The sequence below is a fragment of the Cavia porcellus genome, unplaced genomic scaffold, assembly GCF_034190915.1.
Source record: "Cavia porcellus strain 051 isolate PalLab524CR breed Dunkin Hartley unplaced genomic scaffold, mCavPor4.1 scaffold_27, whole genome shotgun sequence".
In the NCBI taxonomy this organism is placed as follows: Eukaryota; Metazoa; Chordata; class Mammalia; order Rodentia; family Caviidae; genus Cavia; species Cavia porcellus.
In genome coordinates, this window is record NW_026947510.1 from 20,743,016 (window position 1) to 20,758,215 (window position 15,200).

At 38.9% G+C, this 15,200-nt stretch overlaps 1 protein-coding gene and 1 long non-coding RNA gene across 10 annotated transcripts in view; one reads left to right on the forward strand and one right to left on the reverse strand.

The window, feature by feature from the left end:
- LOC134473514 (tRNA (cytosine(72)-C(5))-methyltransferase NSUN6-like) overlaps nt 1-15,200 on the forward strand; it is a 46,664-nt gene that overhangs the window by 18,241 nt on the left and 13,223 nt on the right. For 7 of the 9 annotated variants that reach the window (XR_010043790.1, XR_010043791.1, XM_063238014.1 and 4 more), the window contains exons 4-7: nt 212-321; nt 648-801; nt 3,383-3,464; nt 13,262-13,381. Coding sequence is in view for 7 of the 9 variants with exons in the window: in XM_063238014.1 (XP_063094084.1) it covers nt 212-321; nt 648-801; nt 3,383-3,464; nt 13,262-13,381 (466 nt within the window). In the remaining 2 variants the exon portion in view is untranslated. Of the gene's footprint in view, nt 1-211; nt 336-647; nt 802-3,382; nt 3,465-13,261; nt 13,382-15,200 lie in introns of all 9 variants that reach the window. The other 2 variants (XM_063238019.1, XM_063238015.1) reach the window with 2 other exon arrangements.
- Nucleotides 3,611-3,989, reverse strand: LOC134473515 (uncharacterized). Its single transcript, XR_010043792.1, has 2 exons — nt 3,811-3,989; nt 3,611-3,698 (listed from the first exon to the last, which is right to left on the reverse strand). It is a non-coding gene; the product is annotated as an uncharacterized LOC134473515 (long non-coding RNA).

A 15,200-nucleotide genomic window follows, 5' to 3' on the forward strand; every position in this document is an offset into this window, starting at 1 on the left:
TCTTCTTTCAAGTGTCCATTCTCCCTTCTTTCCTCCCCTTTTATAACTATTCTTCTACACCCCCCCCTTTTTTTTCAGCTTTCTTTTCCTCATTTATTCATGACAATTCAGTCTAATAGTATTTTTATAGAGTTTATATTGAAACTTTGAAAAAGTTTATAGCCAAAGGAAGACTCTTACTTTGTTAAATAATTTCTCTTTTCTTAACTAGAAAGAACATAAAAAAGCAGCAGTGTGAAGCTGTTGTGGGGGCCCAGTGTGGCAATGCAGTGTTGCGAGGAGCCCACGTGTATGTTCCAGGAATTGTGTCAGCTTCGAGCTGTAAGTACTGTAAGGTAAATGGTTCTCTAAAATTCTCGTGCATTATTAAATGGGAAGTTCATTTTATTTTACTGAGATGCTTTTCAGTTTTCGAAAAGGTATTTTCCAAGCTTTGCATTTAATATCGCCAATAAGGACTATCTGATAAGGATGAGCAAATTAGGTATGCATGTAAAGTTTTCTGTAATGTGTTTTTGCTCATAGATTAATGAGCAAGCCTGACGTGCTCATCCACTATTGATGTTCTTAGAGATTCCCATTCTACTTAGAGACTACTATCCTGCCAAAGAGCAGATCACTGTAACATGATTTTCTCCTTTCCTTAGTTATGAAAGCTGGAGATGTTATTTCTGTGTACTCCGATATTAAAGGGAAATGTAAGAAAGGAGCCAGAGAGTTTGATGGAACAAAAGTGTTTCTTGGAAATGGAATTTCTGCACGAAGCCGCAAAGAAATCTTCAGTGGCCTATGCGAACTGAAGTATGTCACTGGGTGTTATGGGAGAAACAAACATGCTTTCTATGTATCAAGATTATTAAAAATAATGTAAATTTATCTGGTTGCATTGTATGAATACGTCTTTAATGTTAATTCAATAGGAAAATATTTTATCCATAGTTCCATGATTTTTGGAAAAAATCTTACTATTTTAAAAAGGGTGAAAGATGAGACTAAAAGTCCAATTAAGACTAGTCATAATGTAATTATTAAATGATTTTACTTGTCCTTTTGAATTTTAATGATTTGAAAATTTTTATGTCTTTGAAGAACATTGAAGCTTATCTTGATAGAAAGTGAGTTAGATGACTCATCTAGATCTGTTTAACATTTTAGTCAGAAAAATTTATAATTTTAATGTAAATTAAAAATATTTGTACCAGAAAACCAACACTCATAATGTTTGGATTTATTCAATCCAAAATAAAGATACAATTACTTCTAAATTACCTCTAGCCACTTGTGGCTCTGAATAAATTCATAGATAAACTAGGTTCATATTTTACTTGTGTTAGGAATGCTGTAGACAGCACCAGTGCTCCAAGGTTAACAACCTACAAAACCATGTCAATTTGTCTGTCCAGAACTAGACTAGAACCCTGGTCACTTTCCCATGTTGCAGAGGTTTTTCTGTATGTTTCAAATTAATTCTTCTAAAGAAACAGAACATTGAATGGAGAGCAATGAGATTAGGATAGAAGAAATAAAACTAAGTAGAAAGGAGACTGAGAAGTTGAGATTTTAAAATTCTACTTTTAAGAAAAACTGTGGCTTCCAGACAAGCTGTTTTCCTGCTTCTGGAGGCCACTCTAGTTTATGTCACCCTCCTTCCATCCTAATTTAATGTTAAATTTCTAAAGGCCCTTTATAATAACCTGTCCCCAGACACTAGGTACTTCTGCAAATCGCCCTGTCCTCCAACCCAAAAAGCAGCTGCTTTGGAGACAGTATGTCCTAACTCCAAACAGCAAATCTCCACTTCAGTTCATGTGCCACAGAGGATGGCGGGCCCTGTAACCCAGCAGACTGGGAATACATGCCCTGGATCACCGTCTTGAAGGCAGCCTTTAAATGTGCCCTGCTCCAGCTGGTAGCTGCCTCATTTTTCTGAGCACCCGCACTCCACTCTTGTATGTTTACCCGTACCAGGGATCAAACTCACGACCACACGCTTGCAAGGCAGGCACTTATGCCGCTGAGCTAAATCCCCAGCCCCCTCCACACTCCATTCTTGAAAGCATTCTCTTAGCTCTAATCAAACCTTCTCTGGCCTCTTTTATTGATGAGTCCTGAAAATTCTTTTTCTATGACAGGAGTCAACAAATCTACAGAATCACTTTTAAAAAGTAAATGAGTTAAGTTCCTTATTTTCAGCCTCAGGAACCCTCAGACCCAGCCCAGTGACAGTAATACTTTATAAACAGCCAAGAACTGATTTTGTTCTTAGAAGGCTTTGTGACTATAAAGATTATGTAGCTGTTGGCTGTGTGTGGATCTGTAATAAGAACTGGTATTTTGATTGCGTCTGTTAGTCATTATTAGTGGTATACTTTTCATTTGCTTACTTGATGTCCTGGCTACAGTTACTTTGCTGAGTAGTCTTCTCCCCTTCCCTTCCCTTTCCTTCCTTCTTTCTATTGCCCTCCTCTTCCCTCCCCGTCTTTCTCTTTCTCAGTACTGGGAATTATAACCAGGGCCTAAATATTGGTAGGCAGGAGCTTTACCATGGAACTGTATCCCCAGCCACTTTGCATTTTACTATGAGCAAAATCTCTCTTTGGTTTCCCAGGCTGACCTCAATCTTGCATTCCTGCATTAGTTTCTCAAGTCGCTGGGCTTATAGGAATTACACTGAGGTGCCAGGCTGTGAATAATGTTTTCTTTGTTGGTGGGAGAAGAAAGCAGCCATTTAAAAATAAAGTTGTTGGCTTTCTCTAACAATGTGTATATGCTCTCTCTGCCCTCAGTGGTCTCTGGTCACCTCTGTGATTGCCGTGCACGTCACTGCCTCCCCATGGCCTGGCCCTTCCCTTGTTTATCAGCAACACTGCCACTCATGAAGTGGGACAGACGTAGAAAAGATCATCTTCCAATTAAGTCTGCCCTGGACAGTTACTCTATAAAAAGATGAGAGTAGTACTGTGCTTGTCACTGCTTAGCACCAGCAGGACTCTAGGAATTTTTTCAGCTTTTATACAAGTACCTAGAATAGTACCTCATAAACTCAATAGTCAAGAAATGTTTGTTGACTGGAAAGTTATTAACAGTGGTTATATGTTGGTTACTGGAAAGATTAGGACAATTCTGCAATCAGATATTCTTTACTTTTTAATTTATCCAGAATTCTAAAGAAACTCTTGTGCAAGTCAAAGTTTTGCCATTTTATCCTTTTTAATTCTGGCCTCTCCTTGAGGTCAACATTCAAAACCGATTCACAGCACTGTTCTAATTATTTACATGTTAGGTAAAAGTTATAAAAAGGCAAATCATTTTATACTTGACATGTTTGAGAAATGATGCTGTGTAATTGATGCGGGTTAATGTTAGGTTTCCTATTTTTCAGAGGTATAGGTATAAGAATGACAGAACCAATATATCTGAGCCCATCATTTGACAATGTACTGCCCGGTTACTTATTTTTACAGGTAAGCATTAAAGTAAGATATTTACGGACATTGAAACTTACTTCAGAGAATTTTCCCCCTTATATTAGTGCATTTTGTGGTTTATTTATATATAGTGTACATTATGATCTATCTTTGGTTAAATAGAGAAAATACTACAAGTACTCTTTTTTTTTTTCACATTAACTTTATTTATTTATTTGGTCTTTTTGAAGCAGGGTTTCACTGTACAGTTGAGGCTGGCTTTGAACTCACCTTGTAGGGGCTGGGGATTTAGCTCAGCGGCATAAGCGCCTGCCTTGCAAGCAGGCAGTCATGAGTTCGATCCCTGGTACCGATAAAAAAAAAAAAAAGGAAATGAACTCACCTTGTAGCCCAGGGTGGCATCAAACTCACAAGGATCCTCTGCTTCAGCCTCCCAAGCACTGAGATTACAGACTAACTTTTAAATTGCTACTAACTGATACACATATTTGACCTTAATTTAAGTGTTCCTTTTGTAATTCTGTGTAAGATTCAAATACTTCACTGTTACCATATTTTTTTCAGCAGTTATGAATTGTGACAAACTATTTTGATGCGTATAACTCACATTTTTTTTAACAATCTGCTAGTTAAGTGATACTAGCAATATTTACAGTGTAAGATGAAGATACTATAATTGAATTTAGCCCTTGAATCCTTGTTTTGGAGCAAATAAGATTGAAGTTGACAAAACAGCAAGTGATATGGAATGACCAAATGTATGTGTATTAGAAACAATAAAAGAAAAAAATCTCTGTTAGTTGGAGAAAGATGTTCCTTAAGTTGGACATCATAAGTATTTAGGTCTTTTGGGTTTTTATACAGTTTTGCGGACTGGTATACCTGACAGAAAGCAGGATGTTACTGGGTGTAGGTAGACCTTCCATGTCTGAAAAGCAAGCTGTTGTATTTGCATTTTATTTCTTTCAAGGTCTGGCTCATTTGGTAAAGACCCATTCTTTGTCTCTTCCACTTCATTGGATCCCAGTAGTCTATTTTGTTATGCTAATTTATTTGTTGCCAGCCCCACCTCCCTTTCTTTAACTGTTCAGGACCAGTGCCCTCTCTTTCTAAATTCTACCTGTCTTGCTTCCACCCTCAACATTAGTGACACTGACTGCGGTCAGGGTACAGTGGCCAGTGAACGGTCTTGCAAACTGCTTCTGCTGAGAGGGGCTATGGCTGGGAGCCAAAGAGCCCACTACTATGAATCCTATCTAAAGGTCCTGAATACAAGCCAGGAAGAGTGCTTGTTGGAGAGACTGTTTGCATCTTTAAAGCTGTTGAGGGAGAAGAAACAAATTTGATTAAGCAGTTGAGAAAAGATGGTCTAAATGTCAAGGCTACAAGGAGCATTAATGTTGGTCCTGTTAGGGGAGTCAGAATGTCAAATTTTAGATCCCTGACCATGATCTCTATGACTTAGACAATATTGGTGGATCTTTGCAAGCACAGTTGGCTAGTTTTTATGTTATATCTCTTGTTGTGTCAAACTGACTGGCATAAAAGCAACATTTCTTCTTTATTTGGTGTGGCTCATTTAAAGATAGTAAGTTTTATATAAGCATGTAAGTTTTTAGATGCAAGGCTATAGAAGGCCCCTTAGCTAAGCTAAGGCCCTTAGCTTAGCTAAGTAGGTAAAAGATTTTTACTGAATTTGTGGAGCTATTATTGTGGATTCTTAGCCTTATTGAACCATAATAGTGACAAGATATAGGTATAGTTGGACAACTGTCAGCAGGGGCCAGTATATAGGACCTGGAACCCCTTGTATATTTACCCTGAATTATTATTAATATTTTTACATGGTTTGGTTCTATTTTCTGGCTGTGTGTTTAAGACCGCGTTTAAGTGATACCCATATTAATTAGAATTACCCTATGGCATATATAAAGGTCAATTAAGACACGACAGGAGTTACTTTTGGAATCACATGCAGAGCCTCTTAGCTCCTCTGCCAGTGTCATCTGCCAGGATGAGTTATGGCCTGTGCTAGACCACAGGACTCTCCTTGAAAGAATGGAAACATGTTTCTCTTTATGATCCTCCCTCTAGCATGAGGTTTTTTTTTTTTTTTTTTTTTTTTTTTTTTTGTATTGGGGATTGAATTCACCACTTTGCTTTTGCCAGGCAAACGCTTACAAAGAGGGCTCTCATGTATCATATCCTTGCTGACCTTGTAAGACCAGAACCAAAATGGTTGTTTTTAGTGCAGTTACATAATTAGCTTTGGTCTCAGAGCCTTTGTTGAATACCTAGGAAGTCAGTTGCAGCAGTATTGAAGTGAGAGCAACCATGATTGTCTTAGAAGTCAAAATTTTATCAAATAGTTGTAGATAGTTGGCATAATGTGTTTATAGGAAGTTTGAAATCACAAGGAAGATACATTTTAGCACAGCAATTGTGTTGATACTATTAGTTATGAACCATGGGCTATTTTTTAAACAAGTACTATATATCTAAACTTTCATTTTTGTATAGCATGTACCTTATCACAAAAAAGAGCCATAGATTATGAGATGGGGTATTTGTTTACTATCACTTCTTTAAAAACCAGATTTGAAGCTTTGTCTTTTTGTAGCAGGACTGAATCTATACAGAAAGTCCCACAGAAGTTAGGACCATCTCTCAATCCAAAGAAAGCCTACGCATAGGCCACTTTAGCAAATCCAATCAAGACATAGCACAAGAGGAGATCTATCCTACTAGCTTAAGAGAGGGCCAAGCCAGTGAGGCTTAAGAGAAGACTCTTACCAGTGTCAGGTCGCTCTGGGAGATCACTGAGAGAACTTTACCTCACCGCACTGAGGAGTGCAGGTCAGGACAGTGGGCAAGTGGGTATCTTTCTACAGGGTCTGTGTTGGGCCGCTGGAGGAGCCTTTGGGTACTCACCAAGGCGTCATCCTGGCCAGGGCTGCTCAGTTGCTCCCTCAGCTTTTGCTACTTCCTCACAACCAGAGATCTGTCTTCTGAGAGAAATCCACCTTCTTGTCTGCTGACAGTACTGAGATCAGATCTAGTGGGTTGTTGTCTAAGGTCATACAACCACTTCCTGCCCCGTGCCATGTTCTCTGTCCTTGTATTGGGGCAAAGAATATTGGTGCCAACAAAACTGCAAGGAGCAGGGAATGACTGAGTGCTTATTTTTTAGTTGGGAAGAATTAGAAGAAAGCTCCCACCCCAGTGTCTGGGAGGGGGTTCATCAAGGTAGAAAAACTGTAAGTGCTTAAGTGCAGGGTCTTTTATACAGCTTTTTGGTTCAGGTGAATGTGACAGGATGCAGGGATGCCGCTGGTGGTTGCCAGCCCTTTGATGCCCAGGAAGCAGGCTGTCTTGTCTGTTCAGCCTTCTAAGGCTCCTTGTAGTGTGATTAGTTACATTTGCTCTGCCCTTTGTATTGCATTAGGCCCTCCCAGTTCAGGTAAGTTTGAGCCCTTGGGTTATCAGCTCACGTAAGCCCTGACTTTAAGTCTTCATGTTCTGTGCCCTGACTTCTTTTTACCTCCTGCCTCAGGCATATTGCTAGGAATTGGTAGTCTCAGCACAGACCAGGTGCATGTACTTTCTTCTCCAGTATTAAACCTAAAGAGATTTTACCAAGTAGAGATTCTTTCTGAGGTGAAAAATGGAAAATACTCTATGTATTGTCACCTAATTGTATAATTAGTGATATAACCAAATACATAATTTCTTAGGACTCATCTTTGGTGTGTTGTTTGCTTAGCTTTAGCTTTTTACTTGTTGTATAATCTGTTCTTAAGCACTTGTGATCATTTGATGACATAGCCTGAATCATTGTTAGTGAAATCTATACTGCTCACTAGCAACAGTGATTGCAATATTGTTTTTCCCTGTTGGAAAATAAAAGACCACATATCTGCTTATTCTATATTTAGTTTGGAAAATAAAAAATATAGTACTGTGCAATTTTTTTCTTTAGATACCCTGCAACCTATAGTAAGATCAGCACAGCTCTTCATTTTAAAATCAGCTTAATGAGGACCTCATGAAGTACACAGTGTGAGACATACTGTGACTAATAATATACTAATGTACTTTGCAGCCAGGCAACATGGCAGCGCATACGTATAATCCCAGCACTTAGGAGTCTGTGGCAGGAGGATTGCCGTAAATTCAAGTCCAGCTTGGGCTACAAAGTGAGTTCAAGGCCAGCCTGAACTATGTAGTGAAACCTTGCCTTACAAAAAGGCCCCCAAAATTAATAATAATAGTAGTATTCTTTGCCACTCTATAAAAATGACATAAGACTTTACCGTTGGAGTAAAACTTTTGTATTCGAGAGTGGAGCTGAACTTTTGTCCCTTCTTTTGCAGGAACTGTTTATGTAATCTATCCAGATGTCCAGTCGCTGACCAGTGAAACTTACTAAAGATGATAATGGCAGTAGTAGCTAACACTTAGCGTGTTTTACACTCACTATTTCATGCACTCCCCACAGACTTCTACTCTCACCGATAAGGAAATTGGGGCTTAAAGAAATGAAGTGCGTAGCACACAGTAGGCAGTTAGTATTTTTCAAGTGATAAACGAGTGGTTTGTTGAATACCACATCCGTAGAAATCAGCAAAGTCAAAATGTGAACCTAGATCTTTCTGTCCTGGAGCATGTGTTCCTGACCTGATGTCAGTGCCCCACACATAACCCTGGGAAGGGCTGCAAAACAGGAGCAGATTCCCTGGCGACATGAACGACTCTGATCTGCCACGGAGATGAAGTGCCTTGCCATAGCTGGGCAATGGGGGGTTCCCTGGAAATTTAGGAGCTTCACTAGGTCTGAGATGGATGCTGGAAATCTGCTTTTCATTTGTTTGTATATTTTGAACTTCATAAATGTAATGTGATTAAATCCAAGTTTGTGAACCACCCTAAAAGGAAATAACCTTTAGATTTCCCCAAATAGTAACCAACAATTGTTTAATATCATGCATTGGATTTACACTAAACTTCAAGCTTTATACAATTTAAACTTTATTTATTCCCTTAATTGTAGCAAATTCTCACTTGTCTATAGTCAACTTTTATTTCTTATTTGGCTTTTCTGTTTTCAGTTTGTCTTCCGTTGTCTAATTGTTGTACTTTGGGAAATAACATTTTCCCTGATGTGCTTCCACTATTGCAATAGACTGTGCTTTTTTAAAATTGGAATTCCATTATATAAGAAGTAGGCAGAATCCGTAGCTATCTTATTTTGCTTTTCTTTCCCTTACTTATTGATGCTGTAGGATGTCTGTCACGTGTAGCACAAAAGTTCACAGATGTATCAGACTGAGGGTATCACGTCTGCATCACATCTGTGTGTTTCTCATTGGCCATGTTCATTTTGGTCACTTTTTAACATCTCATTTTTCATAAAAACATAAAATCACTTTTTTTCCCTGTGCAACTAATAGTCTATAGGGAGACTAAGAATTATCTGAATACACTGCTCATTAAAATTTGCTCTGAGATTTAGCATCCACCTATAATTATTGCCTGAGCTAGTCATGACTACAAGATGTCTTTTCCCACTTCAGCCTACAATTCTGTCTTAGTTTTCTTGTTGCTGAGACAAAATACCTGACACCCAAAGTTAAAGGAGGAAAGGTTTATTTTAACTCAGTTTGTAGAGGTTTCAATTCATAATCGACCAACTCCAAGGCAGGGTGACTTTGCAGAGGTACAATGCAGAGGAAAAACGGTTCATGGCAGGCAGAAGCAGCAAGCGGCAAGTGACCACAGCAGTCCTGTCTTTTATATCCTGTCCAGGCTGCCCAACCTCAATCCTAGCATTGCAACCTGAATCAATCCCAGCACCACATTCTTGATCCCAGCAGCACACATCCTACATTCAGCCGCCTCCAAAATGCTCTCTGCTATGTTCACAAGAGATTGAGGAAGACATCTAGATATAAGCCATAGCACCTCTATATTTAACAGCCAACATTTTAATACGAGGTCCCTCACACCCTATTATTTTCTAATAGTATGTACTGACAAATTTTTATTTTCACATGGTCTATAATTCATTATTGTCTTTAATTATTAAATGCTCAAAGTGTCCCAGCTTTGGCTTATTCTCAAGTTAGTTTTAATCCATAACATATACAACAATATTCCTAAACTTTTTTGTGAAAATGTAATACAAATCTAGTAAAGTTCGTTAAAATGCAGATTCTGACTGTATGTCTGGGTGAATTGTGAAATGTTATATTTCTGACAAGTTCCCAGGATTTTGGATCTCCTTGGTTTGAGGACCACACTTTGAATACTGAATCAGTGGAAATATATTTAAAAGTAAACACCATTTGTACAGAGCAAAAAGTAAAAACTTAACTGTTATGTTCATTCATGTGTTACATGATCTAAGACTGCTAATTTATATAAATGTGCATTATGTACACTTAGATCCTTGAAGTATAAAAACGCTACGTATCATGGCTTTGTAATTAAGGAATTTTTGTCTCACCTGTCACTTATCAATTGTTAATTGTCAACAGGGTCTGATGCTTTTAAGTTGTAAGGGCTTTGTGCTACTTTTGGGATTTAATTTCTTGTAATTTATGGTATGTACAAGAAGATATCATGTTACAGTATTTATAATAAAAAGGACAGGAGTGCAGGCCAGGAGATGAAATCTCTACTTCCTTCCTGGAAGGGGCAAGCTCTTTTTAACTGTGGTGCACAGGCTGGTGTCTGGTGTGTGCAATAGCAGGCATTCTTTAAATTAAAGGAGTAAGTGAATAAAACCATCTGTCTACTTTCTGGTTCTGAATTTTAAAAACAGTAGGATTTGTATAGAGGTGGTGTATTTTGGCAGTGAGTGTTTATTAGTATGATACTAGCTTGATGAGTCCTGTACATAGCTTAGACTTACTACTTTTACCTGCTTCCTGTCGGAGATGGAACAATACGAAATAATTGGTAGTTTTTAAGACAAATTTCAAGATAAAAGTATTTCTAACTGATACACTTTCCAGTACCTTCTGATTTTAAAAAGATCCAGTAGTCAATAAGAGAACAGATTTCTCTGGAAACACGTAAACACTGGGGACTGCCAGGCTGTGCAAATGTGTGTTACCAACAGAGCCAGTGAAGAAGGATTCCCTGGCTTTCACCACTCCACATTCCCCAGAGAGTTGATGGGTTTATCTCCCATACAAATAAGGAAACTAGGGCTGTTGATCCAGCTGCTAGTAGCAATAAGGCCTTCCCTCACCCTAGGCCTCAAAACTCAGCTGTTGGCACGGTAGAGACCTCCAGACTAGAGACCGTTTCCTTTTCGTAGTTTTGCTCATAATGTTCCTGGAACAGCCATTTAACTCCTGTGCTTCTGGATTTTGTCATTAAGAAGGAAAATTACCCCTACCCCAGCTCACTGAAGAGCTGCAGAGGAAGTGGGGCTGTGCATACATTGAAACACTTGGTTCCTTGGGACAGAAGTTGCAACTGAAGTCAAAGTGATATTCTCGTTTGCTGCTTTCTTTCCTGTTTGCTGTGTAAAATCTGGCCAGTAGAAAAATCTGTGATGGTATTTTACTTTGATTCTGTTCCACCCTGTCCCATCTAACCACACCCAACCCAACTAACAGAGATGGACCACTGGACATTTGCACGGAGCTATATCCCCAGCCCTTTTTTACTTTCCTTTATCTCGATTGTTTTTATTTTATTGTTACTTGGTTTTTGGAGACAAGGTCTTGCTTTGTAGTTCATGCTGGCCTTGAATTCACTATGGAACCCAGGCTGTTGTTGAACTTGGCTGATCCTCTTGCCTCAGCCTCTCAAGTACTTGGATTCCAGGTGTGTGCAAACACACCCGCCTTCCCTTTTATATTTTGAGACAGGGTCTTGCTAAGTTACCATTTGCCTCTGCGGGACGTGAACTTTTAGATCCTCCTGCCTCAGGCTTCCAGAGTGTTGGGGTTACAAGCATGTGTTAGCAAGCTCAGCTGTCCTTGGGGTTTTCAAAGTGTTTTTAAAATTTATTTTAAAAAGTTCAATCATAAACTGCATCTTCATGCAAGATGACATTCTCTAGTAATCTGTGCTATTGTTTTTTAAATTCGGTGTTTGCATGCATACTTTACTTTTCATTACTACCTGTTTGCAGTGTTTGCATTCCTTGTGTGGAGTTGGTACACATACATAACACTGATAATTCCTTTTCCTCCCTCCCTATCTCTTCCTTTCCCCTGGCTGCCTGAACTGGCCTATAGCTTCAGAAAACTGATGAGTTTCTTGAATGTTCAGTTACCAGTGAACTTGTGAAAAGGAAGTTACACCTTGAAGAATTCATAGCTCTTGTTTGGTCACTGTAATTACTCTGGAGTGCTTTCAGTCCTGTGGTGGGTGGGCTCTTGAGTCCTCCCTGAGGTGGGCAGGGAGTGCACAAAATGAGACACAGTCAAAAGGGAGTAGTTTGTAGCAAGCGTGTTTACTCAGACACAGTACAGTGCACTCTGCAGGCTCAGTGTTACAGGTCAGGTAACAAATACACCCTCAAAGACCGAGAATGGGCACTGCCCAGATATGTCGAGGACAGTGAGGCCGGGTCAGGTTTTCTGGTTCTGTGTAGAATTTGGGCAGTGGCTAGGATGTGGTAATTAATGCAGCTTCCTTTCCATCAGTTGTGGATCTCCACCCTCTTGTCTGGAGGAGGAGTTTGTGCACCTGGTTGGAACCAGCACAGCAACCTAAATCTCTCAGTGCAGTCAAAAGCCCCAATAGAAAATACAAGTAAATGAGACCACCTGGTCAAAGGGTCACCACAACGTTACCAGGGCCCAGTGCCCTAAGGATGTGACTGGGAACAGCAGGTGTAACAGGAGTCAGAGGGGTAATTTGCAAGGGGCATGATTTGCTCTTCCAAGAAGTGCAGGGACCACAAACTCAAGAAATTTATACCGTGACTGTTCTTAGAACTTTTTCTTACAATCCAGTTTCTCAGATGTGTAGGTTATTACTGGCTGACTACATACTCTGTCATCATATTCTAGTTTAACTGGAGGAAAGAAAAATAATGCCTCAACCTGAACTCTAACTGCCTGTTTTCTTGCACACATTTGATTAAAGGGTCAGAGAAAGGTGGACCACCAGGGAGCAGTAAATAAATTCTGCTATCTGGGCCCTAGCATCTGAAGTGTTTCAGTTATTCCTGGTTCAGGCCTGAGTTGGAACACTGAGAAGCTTCACTGGGTGGTTGTATAGCTAAGTTGGAGATGCACTGGCTAGCGTTACTGCACAGCTAGATGCATGTTAGACTCTCTGGGGAAGATTTTTAAAGCACCACTATCAACCCCATCGTTGGAAATCCTCATCTAACTTTTCTGTATGGGGACCAGATTTTTTCCTAAGCTCACCAAGTGACTTTATTGTGTATCCAGGATTGAGAACTACTTTAGAGGATGATAGCAATTTATTTGTAGAAAACTGCCATCAATTGACAATTGAATGAATGGAGTAGAAAATGTGCCCTGTGTTTTCTTTCTTTCTTTTTTCTTTTTGGTATTGGTCATCAAACTCACGACCTCGTGCTTGCCAGGCAGGCACTTAGGCAGCTGAGCTAAACCCCTGGACCCTGTTTTCCTGTATGGATATGTTATGCAATTCTCATGAGATCATAGTATACTCTAGGAAACTGCAACTTTCTTGACTTAGTATGTTTGTAAAAACTGTTGTTACCAAATTTGAGGATACTGTGCTGAATTATCTTGAAAATTTCCTTTACACTCTCTAATTCTGAAATTAGAATTGATTAGAGTCATTGAACAGTACTTGCATCATTTTTCTTATAGAATTTACCATCTGCTGTAGTAACTCACGTTCTACATCCTCAGCCCGGAGAGAGGGTTCTAGATTTGTGTGCAGCACCTGGAGGTAAAGCAACACATATTGCAGCACTGATGCACGATCAGGTGAGTCTGTCTCCCAAGAAAAGTCGTCAACATGCTACAGATTTCAGTGGTGAAGATGGGACTGTGTGTGACTTGGGATCACACTGATACCATAATCCAATTTACTTCCTGTTCAGCCGGAGTGAGGACTGTTGGGTTATGGCAGGCACTGTAGCTTAAGGTCAGTAGACAGCTGCTGTTTATACCTGGTTATGGTGGCACACTGCTGTAATCGCAGACTCAGGAGGCTGAAGCAAGTGGATGACTGTGAATTCAAGGCCAGACTGGTACAAACTCAAAGGCTAAACCAGCCTACACAGTAAGACCTTGTTACAAAAAAAAAAAAAAAAAAAAAAGATAATTGCCACTTATTAAGACTGTCCTGAGACTTCTTTTTTTTCATACAGTCTTCTGTAGTTCAGGCTGGTTTTGAACTCAGTAGATAGCCTAGGTAATTATACACATATGGAGATAATATATACACAGGTGTGTCTTAAGGATCTTATAAACTGTATGATCTGGTTTAATTTTAAAGCCTGTTTCTTGAGCACAGAATTTAAGTAAGCCTGGCTTTTGATAACTTTGATTTCAGTGTTACTTTGTTTGCCTATGCGTGTGTATTTGCTAAGTTGTTTCCTTTTTCTTTTTATAGGCTGGATTTATCTATGTTCAGAAATCACTGAAGGGCTGAGAGTGTGGCTCAGGGCTAGTGTACTTACCTAGCGTGTGCTTGGCTCTGGGTTCAGTCTGAGATGAGCAGGCAGTAAACTGTGGGACCAGAGTCTAGGGGAGAGGTCTGCTTTGCACATAAAAATTTGGGAACCATCAACCTACGGACAGGCTGATGGAGAAGAGAAAGGTTCCGAACAGTGAGCCATGTGAATAGTGAATACCAGCATTCATAAGTTGGAGATATAAGGAATGGCTGGCAGTGTAGGAGGGAAACAGAAGAGTCTGATTACCTGGAAACTGTCTGAGGAATGGTCGAAAAAGATGTTATGATTGTAGTACTAGTGTATATATAAGAAAGTATGTAACTGACGTAAAAAACTTACCTACGTCAGACTTACAAAAGCCCCTTTGCTCTAGCTGATTTACTTGATAGAAGATACTCTCACTTTCCAAAGTGATAAACTCATTTTTCATCTACATTTGATAATTCTTAACAGTCTCAAGGGACTTGCAAGCAATAGTTCATTGAAAAAAGTAGAAATATCTACCATTAGGTTGAAGCTATATATTTCCTTTTATTAATATATTAATTTTTTTTTTTGAACCAAGAACTGAACTCAAGACCTTGTACTTCCCCCGCAGGTGCCATGCCACTGAGCTATACTCCATTAGTATATTAATTATCCAAAGAATTTTGATGAAAATTCCCATTACACTTTAGTGTGTAACTTTAACTCTGTTAGAATTTCTGAAAATACAGTATTATAAGCCAAGGGGATAAAATATATATATATTATTTATATATATTTATATGTCTATACATTATATATTTTTACATATCTATATATTATATTGTATATATATATATAAAGAATCATATTTTAAGTAAGTAAATTGAAGGCCCGGGAGTACTATCTTTGCATTACACACACATTCACTATGTATATATGTACTATATATATTCACTATACATAGAATTTGCGGTGTCCCTGATACAACCTCAACAAGTAGCTTCAGTTTTAAGGAATCTCTCCAATAGAAAAAGATACCTGTTTAAATTTTGAGGAATCAATATGCATGATATTACATAGTGAGAAATACAGAAAAAATATACTTCAAGAATTTAGTAGCAGGAAAACCTTGATGGAAAAATGCCTTAAATGCTTGT